The 22,326-nt window shown below is 45.1% G+C and overlaps 1 protein-coding gene across 5 annotated transcripts in view; it reads left to right on the top strand.

Moving 5' to 3' along the window:
* The window catches only part of Otud5 (OTU deubiquitinase 5), a 28,445-nt gene that overhangs the window by 3,308 nt on the left and 2,811 nt on the right, over positions 1-22,326 (top strand). For 2 of the 5 annotated variants that reach the window (XM_047535648.1, XM_047535649.1), the window contains exons 2-6: positions 7,093-7,186; positions 16,157-16,221; positions 16,306-16,477; positions 16,561-16,709; positions 21,437-21,640. In XM_047535648.1, coding sequence (XP_047391604.1) covers positions 7,093-7,186; positions 16,157-16,221; positions 16,306-16,477; positions 16,561-16,709; positions 21,437-21,640 — 684 coding nt within the window. The remainder of the gene's footprint in view (positions 1-7,092; positions 7,187-16,156; positions 16,222-16,305; positions 16,478-16,560; positions 16,710-21,436; positions 21,641-22,326) is intronic. The other 3 variants (XM_047535651.1, XM_047535652.1, XM_047535650.1) reach the window with 2 other exon arrangements.

The raw sequence follows: 22,326 nt of genomic DNA, 5'->3' as shown, positions 1-22,326 counted from the left end.
TCTCCTACCATACCAGGTGATTGTTTTTCACCAGGGAGAGGACATGAGGTCATCTTCAGTGTGGTTGGAGACTTACCCCATTGGACAGAAGGACCTGGGTGCCCTACAGGTCAATAGATCCCCTTAACCTGAGCCCCTTATTTTTGGGAAGGTTGTTAGATCCTGGGACAATAAAGTCTAAGACCTCCCCTCTGACGTTAGGAGAGATTTTGACCCTATTCAGATGAACTCACTTTCTACTTCAGTGGTCAGGGCAATAGTCTAGGTTCTGAACTGCTCTCTATAAGCACATTTCTTCCCAGAGATAGGGAAGGGGCATGGGGCATCCTCACTCCTGGGAAATTCTTTTCCCATATCCCTTCCCCCTTTACTCAGGTAAATCTTCTCTGTACTTCACAGGGGCCATGGCCTGGCCTTGAGCTCCCTGTTCTTGTTCCCTTCTCACCCATCATTATTTCTGGCAGGATAAATCATCTGGACTCACGGGGTCAGGACCAGGAGTCATTTCTTCTCTCCCTGGTTGGGGTAAAGTCTCTTTTCCCCTCACAGAAATAGGGAGCCATACATCCCTTATTTCAGGGACAGAGATGAAGAAGGTACTGTGCTGCCATGGTAATGCAAAAAGCCACCTCCTTACACCCCCTTGCAATCCCACCCTTACACTTGTCCCCATGAGAACATGGAAGTAAAGCTCTGTGGGCTCTTGATATCTCCCCTTCCCAATGACAGGGAGAGGCTTTCTGTCCTCCAGCCAAGACAAAGGGAGGAAGAAGATACTCGATTTCTCACTGCCTCACCTGGCCAAATTTGAGACCTTTTGGGGATGAGAAGAGAGGAGATTCTTTCTGCCACGTCAATTTGGTCTGAAACTGTTATCACAAGTGTTTGTAGCCTGGAGACTAGTTGGATCTTTTGGGCAGAGGGGAATGTTGAGAGGGAGTCTGGATAGTAAATCCGGTCCCAGTTCTGTGAATGTACCCCTGCTCCCTTTAGGACTATTTCTGGCACTCTGGGGTCCATTTGCTGGGGAGGTGGTCCTTTCCCAGCCATGGCTGCCTTGCTGGGAGTCTCCCCTCTGAAAAGGATGGTTTGTAAGCATCCTGAGCTTGGGGATACCACGGATCTCTTCGATAAGGGGGCCTGAATGCTGAAGTGATGGAAGAATTTGGGCCTGGTACTGTAATTAGGGTGTTTGGGTGCTACCTCTGGGTCTGTTGGGTTTTATTGGATGAACCAGAATAGGTTCTGCCTGTGTTCTCTGTGCCTGAGTTTCCTCATTGGTCAAATAAGGTGCTGGCAAAGTGTTGCTTAGCCTTGAGATTTTAGGAAATTCATTCCAGAGCTCTTGACCTGGAAGTGCCAGTTAATAGTTAGTGTCTTCTGAGAAGGAACTTGGCTACTTTCCTCTCCTCCCTGCCTCTCTTTTCCATCCCAACTTGGTGGGCAGAACAAGTGGCCTGTTCCACATGAGGGTTCCATTTAATGGGTGGCAAATTTTGTGGCCAGCTGTGCTGTAGTGAATAAGCTCAGTGGGATTGCTTATTGGGGACCTGTTGAATAGCATGGAAAGGTAGAGTTGTGTGAGGAAATAATATGTGCTGAAAGCTGGGCAGACTTGAGTTTGAACCCCAGTATCTCCTGCTGACTTGTTTTTTTTTTTTTTTTTTTTTTTTTTTGTGTGTGTGTGTGTGTATGTATGATTTATTTTTGATACTGGTTATTGCTGGTTATGCAGGGGATTTACTACTGAGCAGCATCCCCAGCCCCCCCCCCTTTATTTTGAGACAGGGTCTCCTTAAGTTTCCTAGAGTCTTCCTGAGTTACTGAGGCTGGCTTCAAACTTGAGATCCTTCTGCCTCAGCCTCTGGAGTTGCTGGGATTACAAAAATGCACTACCATGCACACCTTGACCTGCTTTGCTTTATGGCTGTAGTCAAACTATTCCCCCCTCAATTGCCGTTTTTGTAAAAATCCATCCCTGCCTAGAATTTGTTTTTTAAATATATTTTTTAGTGTAGATGGACCCAATACCTTTATTTTATTTATTTATTTTTTTATGGTGCTGAGGATCAAACTCAGTCCCTTACATGTGCTAGGCAAGTGCTCTACCATTGAGCTACAACCCCAGCCCTGCCTACGATTTTTGAGTGTTAAGTTTTTGACTTTGCCTACCTTGGACCTTGGCTGGTTCTTCCTTTTGCTTAGGATGGGATGTTTGCCCCAAGACCATCTGGGTTTTACTTGTCCACCCCAAGTATCCATCTAGGAACCTGCTGATTCCTTGGCATTTCCTGAGACTGGGTAGCTAGCAGGTAAGGAAATAGAAGATGGTCCCTTCCCAGGAAACATGGATTTGAGTACTGTTTCTAAACTAAGTTTGTGTGGTTTGGGGGCCTTTCTCTTGTCTGGACCTTGGTTCTCTGTTCATGAAATGGGTAATGGTGAGCAGGGAGATCATTACTCTGAACTTGCTCTGAAGCAAGTTGCATTCTATTTTTCAATCCCCTGCTCCTCATACCTCACACCTTGCATGAAAATTTTAAGTGGGATTCCTTGGTTTTGGGGAATGTGTTACTTTTAGCAGGGGTTTCTATGGCATTTCAGCTGGTGTTCAGCTTCCTTCTCCCTGGTCAGTGCCATAGGCCCTTGGGTGTTTTTGTGGTGGTTAATAACTTTATTGAGCTGTAATTCACATACAATACAATTAACTGATTTAAGTTATACAATTCAGTGGCTTTTACTATAGCCATAGAATTGTGCTCCATTACCACAGTCAATTTTAGGACATTTTCATCACTTCAGAAAGAAACCCCTTAGCCACTATTCCCCAATCTTCTCATCCCCTTGCACCCCCTGAAAATCACTAATTTACTTTTTGTCTTGATTTGTCTGTTTTGGATACAATTGGAATCATATATATGCAGCCCTCTGTGACATGGCTTCTTTCAGTTATAACGTGCTTAAGCCTCATCCATGGTGTAGCATGTATCAGTACTTCATTCCTTTTTATTTCTCCATAGTAGTATATTTGGGTTTGTAATCCCTCCCCAGCAGCCCAGCAAGAAGATGGGGTCTACTTTTCTCTCTTCTGCCCTTGGGGACTTACATTGGTCCTTAGAGAGCAGTATTTCTCATTAGATGGGTTGCCTATTTTGCTTATGGAACTGAGCCAGTGTTCCTGGGTGTTTTGGGGGAGGGGTGGTCTTGGCACAAGGGTTGCTGGGACAAAGCTGCAAAGCCCAGAATACTAAACGTCTCTTGACCATAGGCTCTGGGAAGACATCTGTCCACTGCTGCTTTTACCTTCTCCTGCCTTCTTTCCCCTCCAGTGGCAGTTCATTCATCCATAGGCTGTTTCAGCAGTTTCCCCTACTGGGAAGTGTGATTCCAGGCCTCTATCTCCTTAATTCTAACCCCTTTCCTGGGCAGATGCTTGGGAGGTGAATCATGCAGAATGGAAGCTGTACTGTGTTGTTTGCAGCCATGTGGCTTTAGAACTCAAGACACCAAGGAGTGCTATAAGGGGGGTTGTATTAGTTTTCTGTTATTTCTGTGGCAAATTATCATGAACTGGGTATTATAAAACAGCAGATATGTATTCTTTCACAGTTCTGGCGCCCAGAAGTAAAAAATTTGTTTCACCAGACCAAAAGCTACGTGTTGGTATGACCAGGGTTCCTCCAGAGGCTCTAGGGGGAAAAAATCTAGTCCTTTTCCAGCTTCTAGTGTTTGCCACCATTCCTTGATTTGTGGCTGTATTGCTCCAATTTCTGTCTATCCTTATGTTGCCTTCTCTTTTGTGTATGTGTGGTTTCCCCTTCTATCAAATTTCCCTCTGTTTCTCTTTTAAGGACACTGTGATTGCATTTAAGTCTCACCTGGTAATCCGAGGTAACCACCCCATCTCAAGGTCTTTATTCATGTCTGCAAAGTTTTTCATTAAAAGGTAAACATTTACAGGTTCCAGGGATTAGCATCTGCTATCTTTGGGTGGCCACTGTTCAGCTTAGTACAGATGAGGGATAGAAAGGAAATTTGCGAAGTGTGGTCTCTTTCTGATGAAAGTTCTCTAATATTTGGGTCTGCCTATTATCCTCATTGTTGGAAGGCTTGTTATCCCCATTTCACAGATAGGAAAACTGTGGTTCAGAGCAGTTCATCGCATGGTTAATAGTTGGTGGAGCTAGATTGGAACCTGTCATTTGGGTTCCATATCCTGCTTCAGCTTCACTTGGGTCTTTAGACCAGTAGATTGCAGAGTCTTCCCTTGGCTCCTAGGATACCCTGTTGTCAGAGATCTTTGTTCAGCCCTTTATTGAGGGACTCCCCCACAGGCTCAGTGGTGAACTTGAAAAGTTCAGGGCTTGGACTTGACCTCATCTCAGGGCATTACGTAGCTTAAACTTGCCTATGGCTGGACTATCTTCCAGCCCCTACTCACAGCAGCATTTTGCAAACAACATTTTCATCCTAAAGGGAAAGAGAGAAGGGACAGTGGATGACTGGTGGTCCAGTCTTTAGATCCAGGCCTAGATGCCAATCTGACTGCATTGGACCCAGATCCTACCCAGACAAGGGGTCTTCTCCTCAGGCCTACTTCACTTTTAGGAACAAACCAGCATTTTACCAGGATGGGCTGTCAGGTATGTCTTTGCTGTGGCTCATTGGGTTTTCTATGTTGCCTCTACACCAGACTTTGCTGGTGTCCCAACCCCAGCACCTTTCTCTCTTTGTAAAATGAGGATAATGCTTCCTACCATTTGGGCTATGGTCCAGACACCTAAATGAGGTCATCCTTTGCATCTGGCACCTGGCATGGGGTGCCACTCTACTGATATGAGTTATTTCTTTCTGGCTCTCGCTGCTTACCTGCCTAGTCTTACTCGGGCCTTTGCTCTACTGAACTCATTGCTGGGTCCTGGGCATCCCTTGTACTATATGGTAGAAGTGACTTCATTCTCACCCATTTAACCAGTGGTTCTGGAGGTCTTGGTGTCTTAATTGGTGACTTAATCCTTTGCTCAAATGCCAGCCTTAATGGCAGGGTCAGGTCTCTTCCTCTGTTTCACAACACCCCTTGTTTACCTCTTTTGCAGTCCTGTGTATACCATATGGTCATTGATTTTTTTCTCTGCTCCTCCCCTAGCAGTTTGTGAACTTCTTTCAGGTCTGGAGCTTTAGTTATAGTTGTAGCTTTCCTATTGGACACTCCTGACTGTGGTAGGCTCCTGTGGATCTTGGAGATGGCTGACCCTGTGGGGCAGGAATGGATTGGGGGTACATGGCTATAGTGTGCTAGTCTATAGCCTCCAGGGCAGGAGGGGTACCTGGACGCCAGAATGTTGTATATAAACAGGATTCTTTGTGCTGCCCATGGAAGCCCATTAAGGACTTCCAGGTTCCAGGTGCCTTTGTCATCTGGAAATCTAGCCTCACCTTCTTGGGGTGTGGCCCTGATTGTGGGATTCGCTAGGTATTCCCTCGACCCTCTTCACCCCTTCTGTCCAGCTACTCACTTAGGGCTTTCTGTGGGCTTCTCAGTTGAACATCATCTCTGTGTCATTTTCTTTCCCCTTCTTTGGTTGGCGACCATCTCACTAATATGTGGTATGTAATTGACAAAGCCTCTTCAGGTACTAAAGCTCCCCTGAGCTTCTTGGTAGCTCTGTCAGGAAGACCACATATCCCCCAACTGATAGGAAACTGAGGCTTGGTGATTTCGGGCAGCCTACCTGAAATTGGGTAGTAAGGGAGTAACAGCTGGGGTTGGAACCCAAAATTCTTGACCTCCAAACCTTATGCTTACTACTTTGCCAGAGATTCTTTTCTCCTGATTTTCCTGGGGAATGGGTTCTACCCCTTGCATAAGCTGGGGATAAATAGCCTTGAAGATAGGTGGAACCCCTGTCTGATCACCATTAGCTCAGGTCCTGGTTGGGGAAGAGTCCCCAAGGGGCAAGCCTGGGATCCTATCATTTGCAGCCCTGTTTGTGCATCTGGCTGGCTGCTTCTGAAAGCCAGCAGAGGGCGCAAGTGGCCTGGGAAAGGTCTGCTGTTTCTGCTTTGTTTTGTTTTGAAGTGGAAATGTCTTTTAAGGGGTACACAGTGGGTTTGTTTTTTTTTTAAACCAAAAATATGCATTTGTACAGATTCACTTAACCTGAACCTTTGGGACCAGATGTGCTTTGGAACTTGGAAAAAATTTCAGAATTTAGAAAAGTTGCCTCATGTATGTACTTTGTATTATGTAATGCTCCAGCAGTGTCTGGTATAGCACCTCATGATCAAATGCCTGAATGTTTTTGCATTGAAATGTTGGAATGTTCACGCCCAAGTGGGATACCTGGGTGCATATCAATTTTGGTTAGGTTATAATGCAAAATATGTTTGATTAAAAACTTCGGATTTTTTTCCCTCTAAGACTTGATGGAAATTTGGATTGTAAAAGGGATGTAAAAGGGATTGTATACCTTTATAAAGAAGGAAGATGAAGGAAAATCACCTGTAATACCACCACTTAGGGATAATATTTTGTTGTCTAGCCTTCCCAGTTTTGTGTGCATATGTCTGTATACGTACATACGTATAGATGTGCGTAAACATGTGTGTATGTATATCTTTTAAATGTGTTCAATCACAGACAAGGTCATACTTTGCATGCTTTCTGCCTTACACACCTTAGAATTACCCAGCTATATGTGGGGCTCAGGATCTAGGCTCTTGACAGTCACTCCCTCTTCAACATGTCTCCTGGGTGAAAATCCTTGAAGTCGAGTCAGATTCTCCACCCAGGCACTTACTGGATCTGGGCTTCTGGCTGCCTACAAGGTCAGCAAGGGTCAGAAGGCAGATGGGGTTTCTGCTGTCAGGGCACCTGGGACCTCTCTGGGAGCAAGTCTTATTCTCACCCAGCAACTGATTCCCTGAAATAAAGGGTCTCTTGCTCTATGGAGTGTCCAAGAAGGGCCAAGAACTTTTACCTTGCCCAGTGTCCCTCTGCCAGTCATCTGGGCCCCTCTGGAGCTTGAGGGAAGGGCCCTCGGGAGGTGGTGCAGGAATTCCCTGTTGCTGACCCCCACCTCTTCCCTCCAGCAGGAGCACTGGTTTGAAAAGGCCCTACGGGACAAGAAAGGCTTCATCATCAAGCAGATGAAGGAGGACGGCGCCTGTCTATTTCGGGCTGTAGGTGAGTCTGTGCCTCAGCCCTTAAAGGGCCTAGGGCTGCCCCTGAGTTGTGTCCCAGTTGTCAGGAGTAGACACCGAGACAGGGCTGAGGCAGAGTAGGCTAATTTATTAGGGTCTCTAGGCCACAGCTTCATTTTAGTATCCTGCCTCTATCCCTGGGTCATGAGAGAGTCTGGTGGTGCGAGAGTAATAATAACAGCAGTGATTGATAGCAGTGATAAAGAACAATAATATCGATTAGGGACAGATAGCTCTGCTGACACTATAGGAAACCCTTTTAATACTCCCCCAAGCTAGGTGAGTATAGGAACTATCATTGTTTCTATTCGTCAGATGAGAAAAGTAGCTCAGAGATCTGAGTAACTTGCTCAGGGTCACACGTATAGTATGTGGTAGACCCAGAATTTGGATTCTGGATTAGATTGGTCTGAGGCCCATACTCTTAACCACAGCATGTTGCTGTCACTCTGAGATATAGGACACCTGAGTTTTCACTCAGACCCTATTTCTGATATGTTTGGGGTCTCCATTCCTGTGTGTGTGTGTGTGTGTGTGTGTGTGTGTGTGTGTGTGTGTATCAAACTAGATATTTACAGATTTAACTTAATCAAAAGTAAAATAGTGAATCCTTATGTATAGATCTTCCAGCTTCAAAGTAGTCATCAACACATGGCTAGCCTTGTTTCATCTTCACCACTCTTTCTCACTCTCCTGAAACAAGAGTATTTTTAAAGCAAACCCTGACATCGGATCATTTTATTTGTAAATATTTCTGTATGTTTCTCTGACAGATATAGGCTTTCTCTATTAACATAATCAAAATGCCATTATTGTACCTAACACAATTAATAATTTAATATCATCTGCCAGCTAGCCTGAGCTAAATCTTTGAGGCCCTTCTAGCTGTGGGTGTGAACCCATTAAGGAGTCATGAGACCCCATGTCACTATGAGGGGGAAACCAGAAATATTGTGACCTTTTCCTCCCTTTGGGGCTCTGATATCTCCCAAGGAGTACCTCCTGATAGGAGTTAGAAACCCTGGGTTCTAGTTCTAGCCCTGACTCATAACATCTCTCTGGCCCTCAGCCTCTGTTTCCCAATCTGTGAAATGGTGGTATTTTTAAAGGCTCCTTGAGTTCCTTCTGTATATGCTATTTTTCTCAGTCTCTGGGGACCATCTGTATCTACTGGTGGGTTGGACTGGATCAGGCACCACTCTTGACTGTGCCACTGATTCTTGGGTGTGACCTTGGGAACGCAGCTCTTCTTTCCTGAGCCTCATTCCTTAGCTGTAAAATGGGGTTAAAAGACCCCACAGTTGTAATGGTTTAATGGTGTTACTTTGGTAAATCTCTTTAGTACCTGACACATAGCAGACCCTCATGGGACAGTAGCATTGATAAAGCCCAGATGCTGTTCTCAGTGGTGCCTCACAGTCAAAATATTTGAAAAGGTGGGGTTAGTGGTTGCCTCCCCTCTATACCAAGCAGAAGCAGTTCAGGCAATATATTCTGTTGGATTGAGGAAAATCCCAATCTTGCTATCCCTCTGGCCCAAGTTCATGTTTTCCCTAGGATGTTTCCTAGAGAAAGATCTGCGGGTTTGGGGGCATCTTGGGGAAAAAAGATAGAGAAAGAATAGATGGTAGGCTGTTAGGGTCTAGGCCTTGTGTCAAGAACTCTGGCCGGCTAGGTGGCATGGTGCACATCTGTAATCCCAGCAACACAGGAGGCCAAGGCAGGAGAATCACAAGTTCAAAGCCAGCCTCAGCAACTTAGAAGGGAACTCAGGCTGGGTGTAGAAGAAACAGGGTGGCTGGTGGAGTTGGACTTCTGAGTTTTGGGTAATGAAGTAGTCCTTGGAGCTAGTGAAGATCTAGTATGTGCAGTAACCCATTATCAAAAGCAATATTTGTCCAGGTGTGGCGGTGCCTGCCAATGATCTCAGCTGCTTGGGAGGCTAAGGCAAGAGGATAGCAAGTTCAAGGCCAGCCTTAGCAACTAAGTGAAACCCTGTCTCAAAAAGTAAAAAGGGTGAGGGATGTAGAGGGCTCTTGAATTCACTCCCTAGTAACCCCTCCCCAAAACAGTGTTCCTGCATATGTATCTATCTAGCTAGCTATTCTCCCCAAACACCCTCCCCCCGACTGGGGCCTTCCAGTAAGGGGCCCGAGCTTACAGGAAGAGCTGACCACAGCAGGTTGAAGGCCTTTCCTTATCAGCACTATAGCTACACATTTCCCCCGACTGGGCTGCCCTCAGCTTTTCTCTGTAAAACCTCACAAGTCCCAGGGCCTCTCCCAGAAGTACGTAGGCCCTGGTCTCTAGGCCTCATTTAGAGGTTTCCCTGGTGCAAAGTACACAATACATGTGCCTGGGAAGGGGACTTTGTCCCCAAGCCTTCTGTCCCCCCCCCAGATTTAGTTTAGCCCGTGCAAGGACAGATGGCAGTCATCTTAGGCTCTAGTGTGAAGGACAGCAGACTCTGACTTCCTGCCATGCACTGAATAGTTGGAAGGAGTATATAACTGAGAATTGGAGTTGGGTAGGTCATGTGTTGTTTCTTGACCCCTATTGTGTATCAGGCATTCAGCTGGGTGCTTTATGCTTACCTTCAAAATTTGGATTATTATCCCATGAGACAGGTGAGAAGATTGAGGTTCAGTAAAGGAATACTGGGAGGGTTCGGGGTGCAGCAGTAGAATACTTGCCTACTGTGTACAATGCCCTAGGTTTGATCCCTACCACTGCCAAAAAAAGGGGAAGCATTCTTTTTTTTTTTTTTTCTTTTTCGTGGTGCTAGGGATTGAACCCAGGGCCTTGTGCTTGCGAGGCCGGCACTCTACCAACTGAGCTATATTCCCAGCCCCGGGGAAGCATTCTTAGTAGAAGAGCTGGTATGGGAATCCAGAGGTGTCCAAAAGACACGTTCTTTCTATGATCTTAGGAATCATAACTTCTTAGCTTGGTTGTTATCCAACTGAGTGACTGTTCTTTGTGAGATGAGTCCCACTATGCCACCCAGGTGATCTTAAACTCCTGGGCTCAAGCAGTCCTCCTGCCTCAGCCTCCTGAGTACCTGGGACTACAGGCATATGCCATCAAAGGGCTATGTTCCTTGACTTTCTCGACTTTAGCTCTTCCAGCTAGGAGCATGTAGCGCTCTACAGATGGGAATCCTGAGGCAAGTAGCTTTCTGCCTTCTGTTTTGCCTCTGAGGTCTGGGTGTACCCTGTGGGAGCCAGTACCCATCACTTGCACCAAGCTCTCTTCTACCTCTACCAATACCTCCTGGGTATTCATGAGCATCAGCAAAGGCTTGGGTGGAGTGGAAGTGGGAGCCTGAGTCTCAGATGTATCCTGTGGCGCACCTTGCCCCTGCTATGCTCAGATAACCTCCTCCTAGAAACGTGAGTCTGCATCTCTCTCCCTCCCTCCCTTTTTCCATGTGGCTTTGACTCAGCAAAAACCTCTGTCTCTGGGCATGGCTCTGGTGCTAGCCTCTAACCAAGTAGAGACCACACAGATGTGTCTGTGAGGGCCAGTAAAGAGCAGCCTAGACTCTGTGTATTATGACAGTGGGTCCCAAAAACATTAGTCAGGTCACTCCTCTGGGCCATTTTGGTCTTTGAACATGGACCATCAATACTAGAAGGAGTTCAGTTTTTTTGTTGTTGTTGTTTTGTTTTGTTTTGTTTTGTTTTTGGTTCCAGGGATTGAACTCAGGGACACTTAACCACTGAGCCACATCCTCTGCCGTTTTTTGTATTTTATTTAGAGACAGGATCTCACTGAGTTGCTTAGCACCTTGCTAAGTTGCTGAGGCTGACTTTGAACTAGCAATCCTCCTGCCTCAGCCTCCTGAGCCACTGGGGTTACAGGAGTGTGCCACTGTGTCCATCTCTTAGATCACTTTTGATTGTATTATCAATGAGGAAACAGACCTCAAGAGAAAGCCAGAACCTGTTGTATCTAGTTGATAAAGCCAGTGGTAGATCATCAGTGTTTCAGGTTGAATTCAGGCCACAGAAGATTCCCAAGGACCACTTCCTGTAAACAGCTTCCTTTGACCTTTTCCTGTCCTGTATCCTTTCATATTTTCATCTTTGCCACGGGAATCTTTGAGCAGAGGAGCAGATTCCTCAGAAACCCAGCTACTGTGGTAGCTGAATTCCTGTCTTCCCCTGCCAGGGTGTGTTGATTGGGATAGAGGGGCTATAGCCCAGATTATATCACAGCTGCTTGATAGGCTGGTGGGAACTTTTCCCTGGCTGATTTTTTCCACTGTCGGGCCAGGGTTCTCACTGTAGCGAATGGCAGCGGGGAACAGACAAGGCAGCTGTCTCCCACTGCTGCTGTGTGTACCCACGTTTGTGTGGTTTGTTTTTAGGTTCCCTGCAGACACCAAGCTTCCTTTTCTGTCCTTAGCGGAACTTGCTGAGGCTCTTCTGGCAGGCAGGCAGCAACCTGGGGAGTAGGCGATTCCCAGGCACCTCTAAAGCAAATGGGAGGGCCATATACTTAAAGCCCTTTAGAAAGGTAATCCCAGGTCTTGTGTCTTGCATCTCCATATAAGTCTGGGCAAATATTGGTTACATTTTAAGGAACCTGAGGCTTCCCCCCAGCCAGCAAGAGTGAGAGGTTGAGGCAAATCTGTTAGAGCTATTAGTCATTCCCTCTCCCACCTACCCCTTGCAAAGACTGAGAAGGAAGTGGGGGTGGCAGTTCCTGAGTGTTTGCACAGCCTCACATTGTGTCCACCCTTCTGTCTTCCCTGGTTGGTGGCAAGGTCATCTACTTGCTACATGTGATAGTTTTCTGTTCTTGTGGGGTTTATAGTGTTTGTATTTAGTCTCAGGGGTTACCTTTGGCAGGCCCTGCTGGCTGTATTTGGGCATTCGAATATATTTCTACCCTGATACTGCTGTATGCTCAGAGAAGGGAGAGAAGTGTGTGAAGGCGGGGGGTAAAATTAATACAGACCTCTGATCCTAGAGGAGGATACAGCCTCTGCTACCTGTAATCTCTGCCCATTCCCAGACCTTTCTTGGTTCCAGCTGATTTCTTTTGCTGGTGGGGAAATTGAGGTAGCATCAGGTCTGGCCCTTGAAAGTAAAGTGGCTAAGAAGTCAACTGACTGGCTTGGGTAGGGGGTGGTAATATCACTTGGAGCCAGAAGTTATCCCTTAACAGCCTGGCCTCATCTTCACCCGCCCCTTGCAAATGTGTAATCTTGGCCCAGCTGTGCCATGTTTCTGTGTCATTGTCCCTCATGGGTAAAGGAGGATTTTTTTGGCGAGGATCGAATGAGTTGGAGTGTGAAAAGTCTTCGGCGGAACCAATTGTATTGTGCTGAGGATTTCTGAGCCCTGTTTTGGATGGGAACAGAGGTGGGGTGGTGGGGGACCCTTCCAGCTGGACCCTGGGAGGGGAGAGCAGGTGCAGATGGCCAAGTGCAGCGTCAGCAAGAGGAGGAGTTTCAGTTTCTATCAAAACAAGCTCTCTGAATTCCCCTGCCCCTGCAGGTCCATTGGGCCACTCTTCCCCCACCTTGGATCCCCTGCAGGGAAGTCCAGCCTGGCCCCCAGCCCCATGGACCAACCTGCTGGGAGGAGGAGGGCTTTCCATAGTATGGAGGCGGGGCTGGGAAAGTCAGAAAAGCTAATCCATGTTAAGTGTTTGCAGTTTTCTCGCCTTGTGACAGATGGATGCTTTTCCTGCTTTTATCATTGAAGAAATCCTGCTCTCCTTTGTTGGGCAGGCACTGTTGCTGTTTCTTTCCTTGGTTCAGAGATGCACATTTTTCCACATTAATGATTCCAAAATTAGGATATTAGCTTGTAATCAGTGTGGAGGGGTTCTTCCCCAAAGCTGTGATAAGTGTGGAAGTATTGTAATTTGCCCATACTTTAGGAGTCTCTATGGGAAGCTTGTATTACTAGTTTGATGTGAATTTGGTTACTAAATTTTTTTCTTCCTTTTTTTTGCGGGGTGGGGGTGTTGGGGATTGAGTCCAGGGCTTCACACATGCTAGGCAAAGTGTTCTACCACTGAGCTTATTTTTTCACTGCATGTTTCTAAAGTATTTTGTTTGACTTTTTTCTTTTTTTTTTTTTTTTTTAGTACCAGGGATTGAAGCCAGGGGTGCTTAACCACTGAGCCACATTCCCAGCCCTTTTTTATATTTTATTCAGAGACAGGGTCTTTCTGAGTTGCTTAGGGCCTCACTGAGTTGCTTATGGTCTCGCTGAGTTGCTGAGGCTGGCTTTGAACTTGTGATCCCCCTACCTCATCCTCCTGAGCCGCTGTCATTACAGGCTTGTGCCACCATGCTTGGCTTGGTTTCTGTTTTGAATGAAGTATACAGAAGGTAGACTTGTAGAACTTTGGATTCAGTAAAGGAAGAGAATCAGTCTTGCATGCAAGAGGGCTGTACATTTGGGGCTTTCCTCTGGTGGAGGAAGTGCAAGAGAAATGAGGAAGGGCTTAATAAGCATTTCCGGCAGCATTCTGGCTGACTCGTGGGTGGCTAGCAATATTATGAAGTCATTATCATCATGACAAGTAGAGCTCCTGTTTCTTGACCATCTCCCATGCCTCAGGTACTTGGCAGACCTTCCCCTTAAAACACCTTGTGGGTAGAAGAAGAGTTACCGTCTCTGCTGTATGAATGATAACATTTCAGCCCAGAGAGGCTAAAGGCCTTGTCCAGTACCACACACATAGGATGCGTCAGGGCCTTTCTGCCAGGCAAAGGGATCAGTGGCAGGGAAAGGGGGAGACCCTCATGGGATTCTCCTCTAGCTCCCTTTCCTGTCCCACTGTCACCCATTTTCCTTCATCTGGCATCCAGCTCTGGCAGACAGAGCTCCCAGGCCTGCAAGTGATTGTTGTTCCTTCCATAGGAGTTACATGTTCTCTATTACCTCAGCCTATCTCCTTGAGCCTGGTGGTAGACCCCTGTGTAACTCTTCACTCCCATTTCAGTTCCTGTTTACTGCAGCTGCAGATAGCACTGTCTCCAGGCACCCCAAGCTCAACCTACAGAAATAGTTCCTCTAGCAACCTAGGGCAGCCACAGCGGGCTCTGTGGTCCTGGCTTCTAAGAAAGGCAGCAGCAGGGGGCCCCCAGCCTGTGTGCAGGACATGTGACTTGCTGGAAGTGCCACTGGGGGGGCGGGGAGAGTGTGGCCACAGAAGCCACATCCTTGTTTACATCAGTGAAGGGGCTACCCCTTCCCGCCTTTATAGCTCCCACTCCTCAGTTCTCTTCACCTCCTGGAGGACTTGACAGGCATGGGCCGGGTTCTATCTCAAAGCATCCTTTGTGTCTTTATCACACAGAACCCTCCTGTGAGGGCAACAAAGGATTTCTTCTGGCAGGTCTTCAGAGAGGTAGACTGCTGGGCATGGAAGAGCTCTGCAGTGTTCCCTTTGTGCCCTGACCCTGTGCCCCAGGGAGATCCCATCAGAGCAATGGCCCCTCTGGGGAAACAAAGGGAAATTCCCTCTTTGTGGCAGCCAGTGAATATGAGGCTTACCTAATCTTCAAGCCCACTTTAATTTCCTAGGGAGGAGCACTCCCTGCCTGTCTACCCAGACTATGTGCTCAGCAAACTGTTTCTGGTTTCATTTGCTCTATTGGCACAGGGCTGGGGGTGGGCTTAAGTGTGAACTACCCTCTGCCTTCAGGACTGTGATTAGGCAGAAGTCTTGTTCACTCTTTTTCAGAATGTGGTGATAGAGGTGCCCTGCATGTGTGTGGGGGGATTGTGCTAAAGAACACGTTGGGGGCCAGGTGTGTAGCTCCATGTTAAAGGGCTTACCTAGCATGTGCATATGGCCCTGCACCACAAAAAATGAAGAAGAAAATGTAAGAACTTATTGGTGTTTGAGAAGTAGTCGCTGAAGAGGATGGGAAGAGTGTCCTAAAGAGAGGGAATAGCATGTGTGAAGATCCTCAATTGGGCAGAAGGAACCTGGTTTCTTCTCCCCTTTGTTTGAACAAATTCTGTGGCACCTGGATCATTTGGGCCACAAACTGCCCTTCCTGAATTAATCTGAATTTAGGTGCATGTGTGTCTTAAATTTCTTAATAGGCTGTGTGTTCCTACGAGGCAGAGGGAGGATTTTATTCATTCCAGTCACCTTCACAGTACCTCACATTCAGGCCTCACTGTAAAGAGTCCCTGATTCACTGGGCAACTTCTCTGTCCCAAACCCACTGCTAGTCACTTTATACCTATTGTCTCATTTAATCCCCATGGGAGGCCTACTAGGTCATCATCCATCTTGTTTACATTTTACAGGTGAGGCATACAGAATCTCAGAAGAACACCTAGGTCACTTGACTCTCTCTTGCCTTTAAGTTCACTAGTATCTGAAAGAGATGGGCTTAGAGCCCTTTTCTTTTTCATTTTCTCTCTTTGTCCTTTTTTTTTTTGAACCTGGGACATTATGCTTATTAGCACAGTCTGTCTCTAAGCTGCACCCCCCACCTATTTGTTTTTAACCTACAATGGCCTTGCTCACTACTGGGAGTGAGGAAAACTGAATTCCAGAGTTGACTGTCACAGACTGTCTCTGTGACCTAGAGCAAGTCACAGACTGACCCTAAGCCTCAGTGTCCTCATGTGGGTGAGAGTGTGGAATGGATGGTGCCTGAGGCCACTGGTTAGACTTAGAATGTTGTTGATTTGTTTGAGCAGTCAGGCATGTCTTAAAACAATCATTGGCCCGAGAGACTTGTTGTATCCCTCTTACCTGTACTCTCTTGTTCTTCAAGATTGTCCCTGCCTGCCTCCTTTTCCATGATTCCATTCCAGCCAAGGGCAAGAATTCTACAGGCCTTGGGGTAGGAAAGGGAGTTTCCCTCATCCTGCAGCCTGCCCTCCCCCAAAGATGTTCTATGACTTGGAACTCTTCACCAGTGGCAGATCTGATCCCAGCCTTTCTTTTGTCCCCCCACCAGCTGACCAGGTATATGGAGACCAGGACATGCATGAAGTTGTAAGAAAGCACTGCATGGACTATCTGGTGAGACAATGGGGATGTCTTGGGGGTAGGGGCAGGGCAATAGGATCTCTGCAAGCAGACATTCACCTTGCATCTGTTCTGCAGATGAAGAATGCCGACTACTTCTCCAACTACGTCACAGAAGACTTTACCACCTATATCAACCGGAAGCGGAAAAATAACTGCCATGGCAACCACATTGAGATGCAGGCCATGGCGGAGATGTACAACCGTCCCGTGGAGGTGTATCAGTACAGCACAGGTACTTCTGTAGTGGGTAGGTGAGGGACTAATGGTGACTCATCTGAACCTGCCATACCTGGCACCCTGTGGATGCTCCCTCTTTGTCTTTCTCTGCAGAACCTATCAACACATTCCATGGGATACATCAAAATGAGGATGAACCCATCCGTGTCAGCTACCATCGGAACATCCACTATAATTCAGTAGTGAATCCTAACAAGGCCACCATTGGTGTAGGGCTGGGCCTGCCATCATTCAAACCAGGGGTAAGTGGTTCCCTGTGCCCAGGATTGCTGTGAATATGGAGTCTTGGTTCTGCCTCTAGCCCACAAAAGTGCCCTGTCCTCTCTCGATTCTTTCCTGAGGTCTCAACATTTCTCAGGGTTCATTCTGTGGTCTCCATTTGCCCCTCCCATGAGCTGGCTTACCCATCTTACATGCCTGTTGAGGGCTGGCATTTTAGGATGTGGACTCCTGTTTGGAAACAGTAAGCCAGGACATGCTTGATGTCCCCATGAATTTTTCACACTGGCTCAGAAGTTACAGATAGCAGGGGTCACGGAAACTTGGAGTGTTGTCCTGGCCCACCACTTACTGACTGGCTCCTATGGCAGAAGCCTGATTGATATACAGAAAACACTTCCCATTGGGCCTGGGACCTAGTAGGTGTCAGAAGGTCACTTTACATTCTTTTCAGCACATGCTGATAGATACTCATGTTCATTCATATTCTTTCCTTCTCTCATCAATCGTCATCAACTGGGGATTTTGAGATCTTTTATTCAGGTTTCACTTCCTACAAGCAAAGTGCTCCTGCCTCATTTTAGGAAATACCTTAACATCAATACACCCTCCAGTATAGGGGATTTTTTTTGTTTAGTTATTAAATAAACTTACATAACCATCGTAAGGCTATTACAGAGTTTTCATATGCCCCACTATGCTTAGCATATTAGCATAGTACATTTGTCATAATTAGTGACCCATATTGATGTATTGTTAATTAAAGATCAGACTATTCTGATTACCTCAGTTTTCCTCTGATGACCTTTTTTCTGTTCTGGGATCCTATCCATCATACCACCTTACTTATTTAGTTGTCATATCCCTTTGGTTCCTTGTGGCTATGACAGTTTCTCAGAATTTCCTTGTTTTTGTTTTTGATCTGTTTATCAATCCTGTAAGTATTGCCTCTTCTAGGCTGTCATAAAATTGGAATCATACAGTAGGTATGAGGCTTTTTCAGACTGCCTTTTTCCACTTCACACTATGCATTTAAGATTGATCTATGGGGCTGGGGAGATAGCTCAGTCAGTAGAGTGCTTGCCTTGCAAGCACAGGCCCTGGGTTCAATCCCCAGTACCGCAAAAAAAAAAAAAGATTGATCTATGACTTATGGTTTCACTGCTCATTGTTTTTTCTTTCTTTAAAAATTGGAGTGTTTTGAGCTGAGGATGTAGTGCAGAGGTAGAGCACTTGCCTAGCATGCAGGAGGTCCTGAGTTCAGTCCCCAGTACTACAAAATTTATTTAAAATATTTTAAGTGTTTAGAACAGTTTTAGATTTACAGAACAATTGAAGAGGACAGTTGGCATTTAACCCCACCCACTGCGGTTTTCTTTTATTAACATCTCAGATGACTCTGGCACATTTGTTACAATGTGTGAACTAATACATTATTATTAACTGAAGTCACTATGTCTCCTTCAGTTCCTTTGTGACAGTTTCTCACACTTTCCTTGTTTTGATGACCTTGCCAGTTTTAAGGAGTACAGGTCCAGTGTATTGTAAGAAGCTTCACCTTTGGAATTTCTCTGATGATGTTATTATATTTAGACTGGAGTCGTGTCTTTGGGAGGAAGCTCATAGAGGTAAAATGTCATTCTTGTTATGTCAAGGACATATACTAGGAATGTGACTATAACTGTGGATGTTGCCCTTGATCACCTGGCAGAAGTAGTGTTTGTCAGGTTTCTACACTATAAAATTGCTCTTTCCCATCTTTTTCATACTGTATTGTATAGAAGGAAGTCACATTTAAGGAATAAGGATTACCTTCTGTCTTCCTTGGGGCAGAGTATCTATATAAACTATTTGGAATTCTTTTGATTGGGAGATCGTTTATTCTCATTTATTAATTTATTCAATAATCCGTTTATATCAGTATGCACTTAAGAGTTATAATCCAGTTCAATTTCATTTTTCTTGTTGCTCAAATTGTTTCATAATTTTTGTGTGTGTGGTGCTAGGGTTGGAACCAGGGCCTTGCATGCTAAGCAAGAGCTCTACTACAGAGCTACATCCCCCAGCCCCTATTGAAATTTTTTAAAAAGCACTTCCTTACTTTTTGGTGCTGTGAAGTATTTCAGGTTCATCTTTTATATTTTCCTGTGTAATCCTAGAAGTTTCCAAGGAGCCCTGGAAACTTATTAGAAAATGCTATTAGAAACCAAAATCTAAAAAAAGAAAAGAAAAGAAACCAAAATCTAGGTGCTGAATGTGCTCTTTGGTACTAGCTTGTCCTTGCTTTTAGTCTCTGCCAGCTAAAGGAGCAAGGGGAGATATATGTATGTATACTAATCTGGGTATGTACACATATAATCTATAAATTTCTGTATGTAATCATCTGAATGAACAGTAAGCTTAAACATGAATTTTTACTGGTGTCTCCCACTCATATATTTACATGTGTATCATTTTAGCCTTCTACCATTGTTCATCAGTAAATTCTAACTCCAAGGGTGAGAAAACCTGGCTCCCCTCTCCAACCATTTACTAATCTGCTACTTGAATAGAGCACAGTGTTATGCACAGTTCCTTTTGTCTTTGGTTTTACAGATTCCATTCATTTCCAAAGTGACTTAGGCCTCCAACCTCTTCCCCAGGTCCTTGCATACATTTGTAATTCATTTGAATTCTTTTGTCACATTCTGCATTTCCCCACCTCCTAATTGATCTTTTTTTTAAATCAGCATACATTAAGCTTTAGTCTTTGTTTTGTAAATTTCTAGGGGTTTTGACAAATGCACAACAACATCATGTATCCACCCCATTACAGGATCATTTAGAATAGTTTTACCACCCTTAAAATTTCCTGTGCTCCTCATGTTTGCTTCTCCCTTCCTCCTCTTCCTGCAACCATTGATCTGCTTATTGGCTGGTATTGCCCATTTCAGAATGTCATGTAACTGGAATCATACATACATAGCCTTTTAAAACTGCTTATTTAGGGCTGGGGTTGTAGCACAGTGGTGGAGCGCTTGCCTAGCATGTGTGAGGCACTGGGTTTGATCATCAGCACCTCATAAAAATAAATAAATAAAATAAAGGTATCGTGTTCATGTAAAACAAAAAAATATTTTAAAAACCTTGCTTTCTTTCAGTTAGCAGCATGTATTAAGGTTCCTCCATGTTTTTTCATGGCTTGTTAGGTCGTTTCTTTCTTATCACTATTCCATTTATGGAGGCATGACAGTTTGTTTTAATCATTCATCTATTGAAAGACAGTCTTGGTTGTTTCCAGCTTTTGATGATTATGAATAAAGCTGCAGTAAAATGCTGTGCGCAGGTTTTTGTGTGGACATAAGTTTTTAGATCAGTTGTGTAAATATCTAGGAGTGAGATTGCTAGATTATAAGAGCATGTTTTGATTTACAAGAAACTGCCAGAACTATCTACCAAAATGACTGCACAGTTTTGCATCTCCACCATAATGAATGAAAATTCCTGTTGTGTCAAGAGATTGATCTTATATTATTTTGGAATTTAGCCATTCTGGGAGGTGTATAGCAGTAGTTTGTTTTAATTTATAATTACATAATGACAGAGAATATTGAGCATCTTTTTTTTTAGCATTCTACCTCTGAGTTATATTCCCTGTATGTAAAGATGCTCTTTGCAACATTTATTTGCCATATGTATTGTCTTCATTGAATTGTTTCTATTGTTTGCCTATTTTTTAAATTATTTATTGTTTTTATTTGTGGTGCTGGGAATCTAATCCAGGGCCTTGCACATGCTATGCAAACATTCTACCACTGAGCTACACACAAAGCCCTTGTTTGTCTTGCCCTTTTTTTGGTGGGGTGCAGTGCTCAGGATTAAACTCAGAGCCTCACACATGCTAGGTAAAACACTCTACGTCTGAGCTACATCCCCAGTCTTTTTTATATTTTATTTTGAGGTAGGGTATCAGACTGGCCAGGCTGGCCTTAGACTTGCAATTTTTCTGCCTCAGCCTTTCGAGTAGCTAAGGTTGCCTACTTTTTAATTGGCATGTTCTAACAGATTTGCATAAAATTTCCCCTACTGTTATCCACAGAATATTACATTTTATATCATTGCTTTGCAAACATAACTTTGTGTGTGGTAAGTATACGTGCATTAAAATAATGTTTCATGAAGCAATATTTATGGTTGTTCCCTGGAATATACTCTGTTATTTTAGATTAGTTTTTAAAATATTATCATATCTCTTAGCTTGACCTGTAACACCCTTCATTCAGTGTCCTATCACTCATAGTACCCATACCATGCCAGTACTGTCCTCATCCCCTCACACAATCACAAGGCTTCCCTAGCCCCTTACATGCTTGACTACTCCCTCCACCCTGTGTTCACACAGCTCATTTCTCAGGTCATCTTTTTGATCCATCTAGGCATAAATGAGGAAGGATTTGACTTTGTGAAAGAGTCCTTATTGGATGGGACTTAAACTTTATGTTAAGGCTTAGGCTGGAGGGCACCTATAGCCCCAGACTTATTAGTACCTCAATTGAGGTGTCTCAGGGTGGGGCCAAGACTTCTGAGCATAGGTGTTTGGAATAACAGGTCTTAACCCAAGCCTGCTTTCTCCCACTCTCTGATAAGTCTGCCGAGGGGTACCTCTCTTCCTGTCTTCTTTTTACTGGGACCTGTGGGCCTACTTCCCTGAACCTGTTCTGGTTAGTGGCCAGCGTATCACCCCATGTCTCTACTTCTTTGCGCTTGGCAGTTTGCAGAGCAGTCCCTGATGAAGAATGCCATAAAAACATCAGAGGAATCATGGATTGAACAGCAAATGTTGGAAGACAAGAAACGGGCCACAGACTGGGAGGCAACAAATGAGGCCATAGAGGAACAGGTGGCTCGGGAATCCTATCTGCAGTGGCTGAGGGATCAGGAGAAACAGGCCCGCCAGGTTCGCGGCCCCAGTCAGGTGAGTCGTGAATTCTGTCACTGGTCTGGCTAAGAACCCATTACTCACATGCTTTGCCTCCAAATGGACAAGAAAAAATTAAGCAGTTTTGACATCTGTGAGGAAGAGCAACATCCAGGGGCATCTGTAACTTGTCTTGGGCCCTAGTTTTGGCATTGTGCCTTAACTCTAAACACTTGTGCAGAAGAAGCTCTTAAGGAGCGAGGGAAAACAGCCATTACTGCTGATAACATGAAGGAGTAATGGATAACTGCAGAGAGACAAATTTTGTTGAATGCCCTTGTGTGCCAGGCTCTGTGCTGAGGAATGCAAAATTAGATCCTGCCTGCTCTGCTTTCAGTGATTCCATCTGTTAAGGAAGAAGACCCTATTGGTGTGGCCTGTGACCCTTACTGAGACCAGTGGAGGTGGGGGCTCTAGTCTTCATGGTAGATGGCTGAATGTTAGGGCAGGGAGAAGGCAGGGCAGACAGTCATCTGAGGAATTACAAGGAGTTCAGAGTGATGGTAGATGTCAGCAAGACCTGAATAATTTGTTGAACAAATATTTATTGCAGGTCTGTGCCAAGGAGGTACTATTGTCAGTGAATGAGGATATGTTGGTGAACCCAGCAGACCAAGATCTCTGTTGGTGTGATGCTCACATGTTTGTAGTGAAACAAAATAATCTTAATAAATTAGTTGGGA

The sequence above is a fragment of the Sciurus carolinensis genome, chromosome X (assembly GCF_902686445.1).
Source record: "Sciurus carolinensis chromosome X, mSciCar1.2, whole genome shotgun sequence".
Classification (NCBI taxonomy): domain Eukaryota; kingdom Metazoa; phylum Chordata; class Mammalia; order Rodentia; family Sciuridae; genus Sciurus; species Sciurus carolinensis.
Note: the sequence above shows the minus strand (reverse complement) of the source record. Positions and strands in the feature narration are given on the sequence as shown.